General features: G+C 39.2%; 1 protein-coding gene across 16 annotated transcripts in view; it reads left to right on the top strand.

The window, feature by feature from the left end:
• Positions 1-4847, top strand: part of LOC133622371 (peripheral plasma membrane protein CASK-like) — a 111892-nt gene extending 107045 nt beyond the window's left edge. For all 16 annotated transcript variants that reach the window (XM_061985025.1, XM_061985029.1, XM_061985027.1 and 13 more), the window contains one exon: positions 3986-4847. In XM_061985025.1, coding sequence (XP_061841009.1) covers positions 3986-4162 — 177 coding nt within the window. In that variant the 3' untranslated portion in view covers positions 4163-4847. The remainder of the gene's footprint in view (positions 1-3985) is intronic.
• Positions 4848-17142: the final 12295 nt, after the last annotated feature.

The raw sequence follows: 17142 nt of genomic DNA on the forward strand, positions 1-17142 counted from the left end.
TGAGAGGCGGAGTTGTTATATGCTAATTAGCCCCTTCACGCTCTGTGTGCATTCGCCCCCGCCGGGTAGAAATTATTTTGTCGTTTTTTTTAGCTTTCTTGCTTTTATTATGCACTTTAGACAACGATAACTGGCACCAATCATTTGTTTTAAATGACTTTAATCACAACATAACATTCCAGATAAAGCGAGATTATCAGGTTCACCATGTTTTATTGTCGGCGCGATAAAGAGACTATATGCGGGCAAACGAGAGAAAGGATCGAAGCAAAAGCCAGCCATGCTGCAGGTCTGTAACTTTACACTAAGTTTACACTTCTACGGAGTCTGTATCTCTCCAATGTCAAATCTTGGACATATGCATGTGTATATTGACAGTAAAATGCTTTTATATTCTATATCATGTTAATACTTTCACTGCTGCTGTTTTGAACACTTGTAAACAATAAAGGCTCAAGTCGGCTGCAGTAAACCACACTTCAAGCGACATTGCGAATGTAACAACAGATTATATTAGTATCTGGTCTGTTACCAAACACAGTAAGCACTGATCCAATTAAAAGTAGTTTTTAGGGATATTATTATTCATTTTGCCGCACATTAGAAGGTTAACCTAGCTACACAACAAATCGAGCTAACATTGCTAACTTATCATTCACACATTCAACATGTTTTATATTCTAGTTCCTTCAAAATAGCCACCCTTTGCTCTGATTACTGCTTTGCACACTCTTGACATTCTCTCCATCGACTTCAAGAGGTTGTCACCTGAAATGGTTTTCACTTCACAGGTGTGCTTGAAGCTCATCGAGAGAATGCCAAAAGTGTGCAAAGCAGTAATCAGAGCAAAGGGTGGCTATTTTGAAGAAACTAGAATATAAAACAGGTTTTCAGTTAAGTACACATAATGATATTATTTTTCATTTTGCCGCACATTAGAAGGTTAACCTAGCTACACAGCAAATTGACCAAACATTGCTAACTTATCATTCACACATTTCTTTTTGTCTTTTTGTGAATATCAAAAGTTGAAAATTAGGCACTTTTTGACTTAAGATGAGGCTGAAAGTTTGTGTAGTGACTTGAGCTTTTTAAAGCAACCAGTAACAGGCCATTTTTGGCCTTCGTCTCGTACCTCGTTTGGACTACAAATGCTCGAACGATGAATAAAATGGCGGATTCACACAAAGATCTTTGGGTTAGCCTTCACCATATATAGAGATATTAGCAGATGTCACGGGTCGGAATAACGTCACAGGACTGACAAATTCCAAACGGCTCGTCTGGAGGAAGTGTGAAGGAAGGCAAGACTGTTTTATAAATATCTCCACACGGTTTGATTTCAAATTTATGCAGATCTCAAACACACCAGTAAGCCAGTACCAATAGGTTAGAACAGGGGTGCATACACTTTTTCTACAGTCGAGCTACTTTTCAATTGACCAAGCCGAAGTGATCTACCTCATTCATATATATAATTTATATGCATCTATTTATGAAATAGATGTTTTTGTTTACAAGTTATAGGTGTATTACCTGATTCTGATGACTTGCATTGATTGAAATCAGACAGTAGTGCTGATAACCTCCGCATTTTCAAATGGAGGAGAAAAAAAACTCCTCCTTTCTGTCCATACCACATGAAAGTGTTTGGTTTTTGGCATCTTATTTGTCCAGCTTCCGTACTCGTTTTTACACACTTTACAAGAAATAGATCGGTGGCAAATTCCGTAGCTTCCTAGCCTGTGCACGCCGGCTTTCTGAGACTCTTATTTTGTTAGCGCAGGCAGGATGAAGCAGGGCTTTTATTCTGAAGACAGAAACTGTGCAGACGGTCTTTAGAGTTTTGACAGCAGGTACGGCGCGAGAGTCTGTTGAAATAAAAAGTGTTTCTCGCCTTCCTGTCGGTAATTTTTTCTTAATAATGAGCTCTCAGCAGCCAGCGTCATCTCACAAGACCCTCGGGTGCCATGAATGCCAATCAAGTGACGAAATTGACGTCTTAGTGAAGATTGATGATCACCAATTTTTAGGTCTTTTTTTTAATTTTATGCCTGGCTGACGATCGACTGGTAGCTCGCGATCGACATAATAGGCAGCCCTGGGTTATAAAATGTGGTTTTGCATAGGGATGTCCCGATCCGATATTTGGATCGGATCGGCCGCCGATATTTGCCAAAAAATGCGTATCGGCAAGGCATGGGAAATATGCCGATCCAGATCCAGTTTTTAAAAAAAAACTCCGGTCCGTGTTTTCCAACGCACCGATTTAAATAATACATTCCACTTTTCTGCTGCTCCCTAATTTCCGTTCCGCATTTTCCAGCACACCTTCAACACATCCACAGGTCTGTGGATTCTCACGCAGTTGCTTTTAGCTGCTGGCATTACACGACAGGCTCTTCTCACTCTTTTCTGTGTGTCCCTCTCACAGACAGCAAGCGCACCTTCTTACACACGTCACATACTGTCACGTCACATACGTATACGTCCTCTCCCAGCAGAGAGGTAGCAGCATGGCTAACGTTAGCTGTGATGCTCGCGCAGCCGTGTGACCAACGTTCCCGCTAAGGTGCGCGACTGTGCAATTGTGCACTGCTCAAGCGTCCTCTGCGCATAGCAATTATATGCCACGCACAAAATAAAATAAAAAAATAAGCGCATAGCAATTTTCGACACACGGACACGACAGAGAAAACAGTTTTCGTCATCATTGTTCAAATATTGTAAGGTCTGTCGAGACGCTTATCTCCATTCGGTGCCACACGTCCACACCATCAAAATGCCGAGACAAAAATTTCCACATCAACACCGTATGAAAAAATTAGTTGTGATTTCCTTCTCTGCAAGAAAATGTAAAAGTAGCATATATTAATGCAGTATGAAGAAGAATGTTTTAACGTAGACATGCAAGCCTTGGAAGAAAATTTTGAAAATCAAGACTACATTTCCTGCAAATGGGTGCATTTCTACCCTATATTTTAACTTTAGATTTATTCTCATATCAAACTCTTTTGGCTGTCTTTTTGACACTTACATCCGGCGCCCCCCTCCACACCCCGGATCATAAATAATGTAAATAATTCAATGTGATTATCTTGTGTGATGACTGTATTATGATGATAGTATATATCTGATAGTATATATCTGTATCATGAATCAATTTAAGTGGACCCCGACTTAAACAAGTTGAAAAACTTATTCGGGTGTTACCATTTAGTGGTCAATTGTACGGAATATGTACTTCACTGTGCAACCTACTAATAAAAGTCTCAATCAATCAAAACACATACAATCATCATACTGCTGTGATTATATGCATCAAGTGTTCATTCGAGGCTAAGGCAAAATATCGAGATATATATCGTGTATTGCAATATGGCCTTAAAATATCGCAATATTAAAAAAAGGCCATATCGCCCAGCCCTAGTTCAATGATGCCATTTCTGTTTGTCATGTATAATTTTGTCTATTTTGTGTTTATCCTTGAATAAACAGGTCAGTTTCTTGTTACCAACCATTGTGTATTATTCAAACTCCCCTAATTCAGATGGCTAGTTGTTATCAAGAGTACTAAAACCCTTTTCAACATGATTCTGACAACTAAGTAGGCTAAATAACTTTAAACTTTAATACATGCTCGGATAGGCCCGTATCGGTCGGTATCGGTATCGGATCGGAAGTGCAAAAACAATATCGGATCGGATCGGAAGTGCAAAAACCTGGATCGGGACATCCCTAGTTTTGCATAATAGGTCCCCTTTAAACCGTGAGTAAGGACTGCACTACCGACTTGATAAGTCCGAAAGAGAAAGAATTGATACAGTATTATCTGCTCACAGATGCTGAGCACACTGCAGCTCGTCCTGGATAGTCCCATTTGTTAATGCTTCAGGGTTCTCACAGGAATGAGGCAAAAATAGGACCTTACCCGCTGCACCTACCGCCATTTGTTAACGTGTCGGGTGTGTGTGTGTTTCGCCAGGACGACTCCCTGCAGCGACTCCAGCAAGAGTCGGAGATGCTGCAGCTGACGTACGCGCACTACTTTGACCAGACCATCATCAACAACGAGATAGACGACACATTGCGCCTGCTGGAGGAGTCCGTGGAGCTGGCGTGCAACACCCCTCAGTGGGTGCCGGTGTCCTGGGTGTACTAAAACCTCCTGAACGCAAAGGTGCCACCACCTGGAATGTCGTATGATCAGAATCCTGTGTTTGTGTCGATGAAGTGTGGCGCTAAAAAGACAAGAAACAACCGCGCCACTTCACGAAGGGTCCACCCCTGGCCCTTTTTATCTTTCAACGGTCTTGCAGGCCTTAATGTGTACATATATACATATCTATCTGCAATGATATAAATGATACAAAAAAAAAACATGTTAAGTGATACAGTTCTGTCTTACATAGTTGAAGGCTAGGAGGGGCGTGTTCTATATTTTGTACTTTTCTTTTCTAAGTGATGGACGACTGCTAACACCGACAAGGCAATAGCACGCATGACCTGAAGCGGGTGGAAGTGTGTCCGAACCAGCCGAACTTTCAAGCACATAGGAAGCTGCCACAGTGGGCACAAGTCGCTGGACTCCAAACGCAACAAACAACAAAAAAAGCACAGGAAACTTGGCAGTTTCGTTCTCCCAACCTCTTATTTATTCCACCATTTTGTTGAAAGGGACCACAGTCTGTCGACGCCGCTAGACCCTCCCCGCCAACCCCCCCAACCGACGATCGTCTTTGTTTACATCGGAATTTGCACAAAAAGGACTATGAAGAACACGTGTACTGCATCTTGTCGGCTCATAGTTTTTGGTTTGTGTTCGAGCGCCGACTGTGATCCTGGAGGTACGGAACATCGCAAAGAGAACATTTAAAATAAGAACGATCTTCCTTAGTGAGGCATGGGGACGACGTGGGGGTGTAACGATTATCGGTACGATGATAGACTTCCCGATAGTAAGCATTAGTCTTTCAAATTGTAATTGATGGCCAGTGGTGTTGGGCTTTGTGGTGAAATATATACAGTACAGGCCAAAAGTTTGGACACACCTTCTCATTCAATGCGGTTTCTTTATTTTCATTGTAGATTGTCACTGAAGGCATCAAAACTATGAATGAACACATGTGGAGTTATGTACTTAACAAAAAAAAAGGTGAAATAACTGAAAACATGTTTTATATACTATTTTATTCAAAATAGCCACCTTTTGCTCTGATTACTGCTTTGCACACTCTTGGCATTCTCTCGATGAGCTTCAAGAGGTCATCCCCTGAAATGGTTTTCACTTCACAGGTGCGCTTGAAGCTCATCGAGAGAATGCCAAGACTGTGCAAAGCAGTAATCAGAGCAAAGGATGGCTATTTTGAAGAAACTAGAATATAAAACATGTTTTCAGTTATTTCTCCTTTCAGGGGTGGCCAAACATTTTCCCCACTGAGGGCCACAGACGGACAAATTAAAGGATGCATTTTGCTAGGTTTCACCTTCAAAACAGTAAAATGTATGTATATTTTTCCAAAAAACTTGAAAATGCAATTTTGGTAGGAATTTCTTGTGAATGCTGAAGAGTCGAAGCCGAATGGAAACACTAACAGTAAGCGCGAAGGCCAGATAGCGTCATGTAACAAAAACTATGTGCTAAAAAAGCTTGCATGCTAACAGTATTATGCTAACATGCTAAAAAATAGCATGTTTACAGTTAACATTAGTGAAATACCACTATATATGACACTAAAGTCTACTGTATACCTGCTAAATTAGCTTAAAAGAAATCTAGCATGCTATTGTTAGCAGGCTAACTGTTACATCCGTCAAGTATCAACATATATTACAGAGGCGTGTATCTGGGGGGAAAAAAAGGTTTAAAATGCTAGCCTGCTTACGTTAGCATGCACCAAGTACCAAACTAGAATGGAAAATTAGCTTAAATAAAACCAAGCATACTAATGTTAGCATGCTAAAATGCTAACTGTTACATGCGTCCAAGTATCAAAATATATTACAGAAGTGTGTATCTGAAGGAACTTTTTTTTTTTAAATGCTAGCCTGCTTATGTTAGCATGCATCAAGTACCAAACTAGAACTGAGGTCTATTCCTACAAAATTAGCTTGAATAAAAACAAGCATACTAATGTTAGCATGCTAACAGGTATCATTCCTCAAGTAGCAAAATGTTTGTAGCTGAGATCTGTACCTGCAAAATGAGCAAAAACGCCAGCATGCTAATATTAGAATGCTAACAATGTTGCCGCGGTCTGTTAAAAATATTAGCACTTTGGACACCACTGAGCTCGATTGTGCCAACAACCTGCTTTATCACGATACAAAATCTATCTACGTCTATTTGCGACAAAATTTCTGCGATCCTGCCCATTTCCTGGCGAGGCAGTTAGCGCGCAAAATGCTATCTAGCTTAAATGCTAACTTGAATATAAGACATCTTAAAAATAAACCTGGTGAAAGATTTATATAAGTACTTTTTGAGCACATCCAGTGATAATGATAACCGTGATATGAAGTTTTAATGTTACATCCCTAGAAGACGTCCGTAACATCTATGCACACCCCTGTCTCTCTTTGGAAGATGATCACGGCCATTGTTTATCACTTCACTGATACTCCTAGTGTAGTACTTCATGTAGGTTGGACCTATCCAATGTTAGCGCTGATTCTTATTTTTTTCTTTTGTTACTTGACAGTCGTGCTAAAACAAATGACAAGTATTCTTGTTTGGAGGGTGAATCGAAGAAGAAGAAAAAAAAAAATCCCAGATTTTGTGTGTAATTGTTTCAATGGTGCGTACGTCAAACTTGAGTGAACTACAAAGAGCCAGTGTTGAATAATGTTGAAAAAGATGCTCGGTGTGTAACACAATGTTGGCGCTTTACCAGAAGTAGCACAACGCTGCCTCGTCATCACGATTCTTTGTTAGAGTGCGGTTGGTTTTCTGTGCCTCTTCATGTAAAGTGTTCTCATATCAAGTTGTGTATAAACGACTTCTGTAAATGTCCAAAACAGCTCTTGTGTATGACATGTCCTTTTGTTTTGTCATTTTGTACAGAAAAAAAAAAAAATACATATCTTGAATTGAATGTAAAAGTATAGAGATGTCTTCCTCGTTAGGGATGCAGACGTCCATGTTGACGAAGAAGAGAGCGGCGGGAGTGGTCAGTATGTTAACTATGTACAGTAGAACCTCTGATTTGTTCATATTTTATTTTTCCTTTCATAGGAAACTGTAACGTGCAGATGAAGCTGCTGCTTGTGCCTGGTAGGTGAGTCTCTTCACACCAACAAGGTCACGATTTCATCCGATTCTTGGGGTGACGATTCGATTCGGAATAAATTCTCGATATTGCCACGATTCTCGCAATGTATTATTTGGTGTAGTAATTATCTTTTTAAAACAGATCGCAAAACCTTTAGAGCAGGGGTGTCAAACTCATTTTAGATCGGGGGCCACATGGAGACAAATCTACTCCCAAGTGGGCCGGACTGGTAAAATCGCGGCACGGTAACTTAAAAATAAAGACAACTTCAGATTGTTTTCTTTGTTTAAAAATAAAACAAGCACATTCTGAAAACGTACAAATCATCATGTTTTTTTTTGTGGTTTTTTTACATTTACATTTATACTTTCCAAATAAATGATGTGATAATGTTCATCAGTCAACTCATTCGTGTTAATTTTCAATCTATCAAGATAAAAACATATCAAAATCAAATAGCAGGATGCAATTTATGTAATTTGCTCATTTTCCTCGACTAGTGCACTAACATCATGTGGTTTATTTATTTATTTTTTTACATATGTAGCATAATCTACTAAGATACAAAGCATTGCTATTGCGACATCCAGCGGACACATATAGAACAGCAGTTTGTCATTAAAAAATTTCCGCTCATTTTTATACTCAGAAAACTTATCCCGTGGGCCGGATAAAACCTGTTTGACACCCCTGCTTTCGACAAATGACGTACATATACTGTATGTGCGGCAAGTTCGGGTGTGAATCTTTGGGCACCAAACGATTCAAACCAGTTCCGATTCCTCGGGTGACAATTAACTCAATCGATTCTTGATTGAACATGATCTCTCGATTCAAACCGATTTTCGCAATAACTTTAATGAAACTTTTTCATTAAACAGCTCCTTCTGGTTGCATGGAAATGGCCCCAAAAATCTACTTTTAAACATAACATACTATGTTTTAGGTTATGTTCTTACAAAGCCTACAAATGAATTATATCCCTTTAAAAAAATATAAAGATGTTACGATCAGTGTTTTACGCTGCCGATTCTGATATGATAAACCATGAGTGAGATCAGCTGATACTAGAGATGATAAATGCTTTAAAATGTAATATCGGAAATTATCGGTATCAAGTTAATTTATAATCGGTATCTTTTTTTTATTTTTTTTTATTAAATCAACATAAAAAAACACAAGATACACTTACAATTAGTGCACCAACCCAAAAAACCTCCCTCCCCCATTTACACTCATTCACACAAAAGGGTTGTTTCTTTCTGTTATTAATATTCTGGTTCCTACATTATATAACAATATATATCAATACAGTCTGCAAGGGATACAGTCCGTAAGCACACATGATTGTGCGTGCTGCTGGTCCACTAATAGTACTAAACTTTAACAGTTAATTTTACTCATTTTCATTAATTACTAGTTTCTATGTAACTGTTTTTATGTTGTTTTACTTTCTTTTATTATTCAAGAAAATGTTTTTAATTAATTTATCTTATTTTATTTATTTTTTTAAAAGGACCTTATCTTCACCATACCTGGTTGTCCAAATTAGGCTGAATAATGTGTTAATTCCACGACTGTATATATCGGTATCGGTTGATATTGGTATCGGTAATTAAGAGTTGGACAATATCGGATATCGGCAAAAAAGCCATTATCGGGCATCCCTAACTGATACCAATCACATGTATTAACTGTACATTTTTCAATGTAATGGTGAGTGCTATTGCCAGTGTAACAATATCAACACACTATTTAAACAATAACCAAACAAAATTAAAAACTACTATCTACTACTCTTTTAAATTGTTTGGCTTTGACCTCAAAGTGCACGTAGGACTTTATAAAATTGCTTGTAAATTGTCTTTACACATGCTCATTCCAGCATTCTTGTTCGGCAGCCATGTTTGAATGCCCTGATTAGCACCTGGAAACCGGAAGTGTCTCGCTCTGTCACGTGATTGCAACCCGGCAAAAATGACAAGCATCATTTTCTCGAAAGTACTGCCATTAAGTTAAACTAATGTGTGATAGCAATAAGTTAGTGTATCTAGCCTCCTATAATAAGTTAAATACATTTTTTTTTTAAATGTTTTTTCCTAATCAAAATAGTGCTTCAACGATATGGACGAGCAAGACACGGAAGTGACGTCAAACAATTTATACTCTGGCACCGAACTGTATTTGTTTTTTTTAATGTTTGTTTGAATACCATATTTATGGCTTCTCTGCCATCCTCAAAATCTTGAAAATATATTTTAACAGTCTTTTCCAGTATTAAATCACACAACACAATTCACACGATAACCGTTTCACTGCTTTTGTCCTGGGTGGAAGTGTAGGAAGACAAAGTGACCACTAGATGGCAGTGCTTCACTTGTATGGTTGCTTTTTTGATTAAGAGCTATGCCGATGCCGTCAACATAGCCTAATAAAGTGGCATTTACAAGTGTGGTCTTGTAAATACGGTTCCAGATTTAAAAACAATGAGTAAATGTATTAATTATCGATGTTAAACACCAATACGCATTGAATGTTTTATTACTGCGAAGTGCAAGTGGGACACTTCATGGTCAGAAGTATTAGAACACCACCAGGACAGGTAAGCTAATATTATATTACAGTAATTAATTTACACCAGTTTGCCCAGAACTTTTCCACTGAGGTCGGAATACAGATACATTCAAGGATGGGTGGTCATATTGATACATTTTGTGCAGTAAAGATGCTAAAACCAGTCTAATGTAGGCCTTTTTAGCTTTATTTTGTAGATGACAAAGCAAATTACTGTGTAATATTTAATATTATATGTACATTATTAAATGTTCACAATATTTACAGGGCCAATATAGTAAAACAAAATATATAAAATATAAATGTATTATTTTAATCTGGGCATCATGCCTATGAAACAGAAATGTTAACAATACTAATAGTTAGCATGAAGAAGCTAGCTTGGCCGCGGCCATACCTTTATTTTGCTTAATTGCTTGTGACCTTTCGTATGTAAACAAGTGTTATTACTTTGCACACAAGCCCATAATACATATCAGGAATAAAATGGGTTTTATTATCGGTATTTTAAACCAGTGTTTTTCAACCTTTTTTGAGCCAAGGCATGTTCTTTTCATTGAAAAAATTCTGAGGCAGACCACCAGCAGAAAACATAAAAAAATGAAACTCAGTAGCCGATATTCACAATAAAAAGTGTTCTCGCAATCAAACCATAACCAAGCATGCATCACTTGTTTCAAAGTAGGTGTACTGTCACGACATGTCACATTACAGTGTAACTTATTTGGAGGTTTTTTTTGGTGTTCTCATATATGTAGTGTTTTAGTTCTTGTCTCGCGCTCCTATTTTGGTGTTTTTTCCTCTTTTGTTGGTATTTTCCTGGAGCAGTTTCATGTTTTCCTTGAATGCTATTCCCCGCACCTGCTTTGTTTTCGCAATCAAGACTATTTAAGTTGTGCGGACGCAATCCTTCTTTGTGGGGACATTGTTGATTGTCATGTCATGTACGGATGTAATTTGTGGACGCCGTCTGCTCCACACTCTGTAAGTCTTTGCTGTTGTCCAGCATTCTGTTTTTTTTTTTACTTTGTAGCCAGTTCAGTTTTAGTTTCGTTTTGAATAGCCATCCCTAAGCTTCAATGCCTTTTCTTAGCGGCACTCGCCTTTTGTTTATTTTTAGTTTAAGTGTTAGATACACGGCACACCAGACTGTATCTCACGGCACACGAGTGTGCCGCGGCACTGTGGTTGAAAAACATTGTTTTAGACCATACGACTCAAACCTGTTTTATGTAAAATATTACTAACAGTACAAAATAACTGTCTCTGCTTTTTCCCGCAGGATGATTTAGCTTAATGTTTCCACCGGCTGTCATTCCTGACGCTGGTCGGGGATCGAACTCGCAGTACAGAAAGGTCAGTGAATTCTATTTTATTCTTATTAGCGACAAAGCAGGAAATTCAAAAAAAGAGCTGACACAATATAAGATAAAAAATACTAGATTTTAGGAAATAAATCATATAAACTAGTGAAATTGTATGTCCATGCAGCTAGTTTATTTGACTTGAGACACCATAATAGAAGATTTGCATATCTAGTGAAATTAAAAAGTAATCATCCAATGATTATTTGAGTAGGAGTATTAAGTTAAAAAAACAAAATACTCTAGTATACTGAGTAACTCGTGAGTAACTTTAGATTTGGTTTAGTAGTTTTTTTTAATGGTACTATCACTACAACCATTAATGCTGTGTGTGAGATCTTACTACAATCCTACAAAAAAACAGACATTTCAGTGATTTATGACATTATATCTGGGCTGACGTTAGCATACAGTCGCGATCAAAAGTTTACATACACTTGTAAAGAATATAATGTCATGGCTGTCTTGAGTTTCTAATAATTTCTACAACTCTTATTTTTTTGTGATAGAGTAATTGGAGCACATACTTGTTGGTCACAAAAAACATTCATGAAGTTTGGTTCTTTTATGACTTTATTATGGGTCTACTGAAAATGTGACCAAATCTGCTGGGTCAAAAGTATACATACAGCAATGTTAATATTTGGTTACATGTCCCTTGGCAAGTTTCACTGCAATAAGGCGCTTTTGGTAGCCATCCACAAGCTTCTGGCAAGCTTCTGGTTGAATTGTTGACCATGTTTCATCTGACATCACATGGACGATAAGACCTTCTGGGGGAAAGTTCTGTGGTCAGATGAAACAAAAATTTAGCTGTTTGGCATCAATACCCAGCAATATGTTTGGAGGAGAAAAGCTGAAGCCTTTAATCCCAGGAACACCACTCCTACCGTCAAGCATGGTGGTGGTAGTATTATGCTCTGGGCCTGTTTTGCTGCCAATGGAACTGGTGCTCAACAGAGAGTAAATTGGACAATGAAAAAGGACAAATTCTTCAGGACAACCTAAAATCATCAGCCCGGAGGTTGGGTCTTGGGCACAGTTGGGTGTTCCAACAGGACAATGACCCCAAACACACGTCAAAAGTGGTAAAGGAATAGCTAAATCAGGCTAGAATTAAGGTTTTAGAATGGCCTTCCCAAAGTCCTGACTTAAACGTGTGGACAATGCTGAAGAAACAAGTCCATGTCAGAAAAGCAACACATTTAGCTGAACTGCACCAATTTTGTCAAGAGGAGTGGTCAAAAATTCAACCAGAAACTGGCCAGAAGCTTGTGGACTGCTACCAAAAGCGCCTTATTGCAGTGAAACTTGCCAAGGAACATGTAACCTTTTTAATTACATCAAGGTGGTCTTGCCGCTGGGCCTTAGGCCTGTCGCACCTCCACCGGTGCCTGTGGTGGACTGTGCATGGCAGGGACGTCCTCTTCCCTGAGGCAGGCCTAAACCTGACCGCATACCAGAAAAGGTTTTGCTGCAGGGTCTTCAGCTGAGGACTACCTCTCATTGATGTTTCGCCCCTTAGCCCAGAACATCTCCCGGTGGCGGGGCAGTAAACAGGGACGTCTCCCTGACACCCCCTGCAGCAAAACCTACTTGGATGTTGCTCCCCAAGCCTTCTCGCGTCGTTTGAGCCAGAGCCAGTGGCTAGCTTTCTCTGCTACTTCTGAGAGCTCCTTGGTGGATCTGCTCAGGGTGGCTCCACGTAGTCCCAGGTCCTTGAGCAGGCGTGGTGTTGTTCTGCCCACAAAGCCTCTGGCTCCCACCTCCACCGGATACAGTCTCACCCTCCATCCACTTTCTCTGCACTCCGCAACCAGGTCTGCATACTTTGCCTTCTTTCTGTCGTAGGCAGCTTCCAGTCCCTCCTCCCATGGCACTGTCAGCTCAATCAGTACTACTGACTTCAGAGCTGCAGACCACAGCACCACATCTGGTCTTAAGGTGGTGCTGCATATATCCTGTGGGAACTGGAGCTGCCTACCTAGGTCCACTTCCATCTTCCACGCCGCCCCTGGTGTTAATAGCTTGGCGGGTGTTCTCTTGCTGGAATGTGTCGCAGGTTCCCCCTGCCTTAGGATGTAGATCCTGCATTGGCTTTCTGCTGGACTCTGGTTGTTTGCCTCCTGCCGACTTTTCTCCAGCACCTCTGCCAGCTTGCTGAGCACTTGGTCGTGCCGCCATCTGAGCCGACCCTGTGTCAGCGCCATTTTGCAGCCTGACAGAACGTGCTGGAGTGAGGCATTGATGGTCCCACAGAGGTCGCAGGATTGCTCTGTGCCAAGCCATTGGTGGAGGTTTTTTGGGCTCGGGAGGGTGTCATATGTTGCCCTGATGAGGAAACTGAGCCGAGCCTGTGGCAGTTTCCAGAAATCTGCCCAGCCGATTGCTCGGTTCGAGACACCCTCCCAAGTTGTCCACCTTCCCTGCTGCCCCTGTGCCACAGACCTTACTCTGAGCTCCTCCTGCTCAATCCTGGTGAGCTCAGCAACAGCAAGGTCCTTCCTCTCTTTCCTGCCTGCCTTGGACCATAGGATGGGTGGATCACTCCATCCAAGGCCTGCCCGGCCTGTCTGGACCATGCCCACGACTTCTTGATGTTGCAGTCTCCCCATCGCCTTCTGGACCTCCTCCTTGGCCCTCCACTTCCTTCCAGTCTCGACTCTGGCCCTTGCATCCGCCACCGCCCTGTCGGAGGAGTCCCTTAGCTCCATCACCAGCCTTGCCTTGGTGATGGAGCTAGTTGGAAGTGGAATTCTACTAAGTAGAAATGCGAACATTTCTACTGACACACATCACAAACATGACCTAAATGTACTTTTTCCAAGTTCGTAAGTAAACATTTACCTCGCCTCGTATGATGTCACTTTTTACAGTGTGAGGGAGGTCATGTGACGACCAGGCTGCGTTTGATTGGTGAAATAGAGTCAAAGGTCACTAGTACTTGCGTTGGATTGGTGAAATTACTTGTGTGAAGTTGGCCCTCCATATTGCAAATGTTAAAATAAAACTGCCATTCGTTTGTGCCGTACACATTTTCATTTGTGATATTACTGTTTTTAAGTTATTGTAAAATGCATTTTCTGACTAGTGACTGCATGTAGCCCTCCCCCCCTTGTTAAAATTTCTCAAAACTTGTCGCACTCGTATGTGCTACAACATTTTTCATATAAATGTATATCATTTTTGTATGCTATTAACATGTTAATAACTAGCCCCTAAAACATAAAAAATATGGTAGTTAGACAAAAATGTTTTGTAGCTCAAACGAATGGGGCACCTTTGGGGAGATTTTGGTTATGAATAATAAAATGTTAACATTAAAACTATAAAACATTAACATAAAAACTATAATAAGAACACAAACAAATTTTACAACACAAACAAATGGGAAAAGTTTGGGGAGATTTTGAGACGTTATGAATGACATTAAAAAATGTACACAAAACAAACATTTAGACAACAAAAAATTGCAGCACAAATGTTTGGAACAAATTTGGAAAGGGCTGGTTATGAGGAATAAACGTTAACAACATAAAAACTCTAAAATGTTAAAACATGTGCAGCATAAACATAGCACTAATGAATGGGACCTAAGTTTGGGGACATTTTGACTTAAACGTTAACATAAAATCTTTAAAACATTAAAAACATAAAAACTATTAATAATTTGACAAAAAACAATTGCAGCACAAAAGTACAGTAGCACAAACGAATGGGACACAATTGGGGAGATTATAAATAATACATGTTAATAACATAAAAACTATAAAAAGTAAACATTTATTATAATTAGACACAATAATTTGGAGCACAAACATTTGGAACAAGTTTGGGGAGAGTTTGACAAGGTGGGGGGGGGGGGGGGGTTAAGGGTCTGGTTATGTTTAATACATGTTAATAACATAAAAATATAAAGCGTTAACATAAAAATGATAAAACATTAAAATAAAAACTATGGTAGACGATAAAAATATGCAGTACAAACGTAGCACCAACTAAAAGGACGTCCGTTTGGAGACATTTTGACAAGGTGGGGGTCTGCTTATCAATAATAAACGTTAAAAACATAAACAGTATAATTAGACAAAAAAATTGCAGCACAAATGTTTGGAACAAATTTGGGGACATTTTGACAAGGTGGGGGGGGCTGGTTAGGAATAAATGTTAACATAAAAACTGTAAAACGTTAACATAAAAACTATAATAGACAATAAAAATTGCAACACAAACGAATGGAATGTTAGTCGGGGGTGGGCTGGTTATGAATAATAAGCGTTCGTTAAATAAAAACTATACAACGTTAACATTAAAACTTATATTATAATTAGACACAAATATTTGCAGCACAAACGTCTGGAACAAGTTTTGGGATATTTGAACGAGGTGGTTATGAACAATAAACGTTAACATATAAACTATAAATTGTTAACATGTAAATAGGGATGTCCGATAATGGCTTTTTGCCGATATCCGATATTCCGATATTGTCCAACTCTTTAATTACCGATACCGATATATACAGTCGTGGAATTAACACATTATTATGCCTAATTTGGACAACCAGGTATGGTGAAGATAAGGGACTTTAAAAAAAATTAATAAAATAAAGTAACATTTTCTTGAATAAAAAAGAAAATAAAACAATATAAAAACAGTTACATAGAAACTAGTAATTAATGAAAATGAGTCAAATTAACTGTTAAAGGTTAGTACTATTAGTGGACCAGCAGCGCGCACAATCATGTGTGCTTACGGACTGTATTGATATATATTGATATATAATGTAGGAACCAGAATATTAATAACAGAAAGAAACAACCTTTTTGTGTGAATGAGTGTAAATGGGGGAGGAAGGTTTTTTTGGGTTGGTGCACTAATTGTAAGTGTATCTTGTGTTTTTTATGTTGATTGAATAAAAAAAAATAAAAAAAAACTAACAAAAAAACCCGATACAGATAATAAAAAAAACGATACCGATAATTTCCGATATTACATTTTAACGCATTTATCGGCCGATAAATGCGTTTATCGGCAATGTCCGATAATATCGGCAGGCCGATAACAATTTGCAGCACAAACTCATGAAACGTCATTTTGGGGAGATTTTGACATGGGGTCGGGGTGTGTTGGATGATATCACTTGTCAGAAAACGGCACAAACGAAAATGTTTACGGCACAAACGAATGGCAGTGTTGTTTTAATATTTGCAACGGCAAGGGGGGCACCTTCACACAGGTGGTGAAACAGTCATGTGACAGTGCCTGCTGGAAGAAGTATCTCCAACGAGCCAAATTAATGTCTTTGCTTGCAGTAATCAATATATTAGAAATAAATAAATACATATGCTCTGAATGAAAAGTGTTTCTACTCCAGAAAAATAAGCAACTCCAAAAAGAATGTTGAATTAAAACTAGTGACAAGTAGAATTGTTTAAAAAAAGTAAATGTAGTGTGGTACTCCCCTAACCTGACTCTCGCCAGATCCTTGTAGTTCGCTGAGCTCCACACAAGGATCTGGGACTTCTCAATAGGAGATGTATTTCAGAAGGCGGGGCCTTGTAAAAAAAATAATTGTATGTGATTGGATAAACCACTTGTCCGTTATCTTGAATGACGTGCTATTTCAACCACTCACATCTAAATCAACCCGTGACGCTGATGAGAGCGACACTGGGAAATCCAAAACAGAACTGCCGACATATTGGATAACGCCAGAGCGAAAAGTTTGACAACTTTTACAACGCAACAATTTCAGTAGATTGATAGATTGGACAAAACAGTTGCCATAGCAGAATCACTACGTCACATCTATGAAATCCCGCCCGGCGGTCCTGATATGTTCATTATTTCTTGAAGGAGTTTGCATTGCCCTCGATCCCAAATCCTTGTGTGGAGCTCGGCGAACTACAAGGATCTGGCGAGAGTCAGGT

Source organism: Nerophis lumbriciformis, linkage group LG23 (assembly GCF_033978685.3).
Source record: "Nerophis lumbriciformis linkage group LG23, RoL_Nlum_v2.1, whole genome shotgun sequence".
NCBI classification, from domain to species: domain Eukaryota; kingdom Metazoa; phylum Chordata; class Actinopteri; order Syngnathiformes; family Syngnathidae; genus Nerophis; species Nerophis lumbriciformis.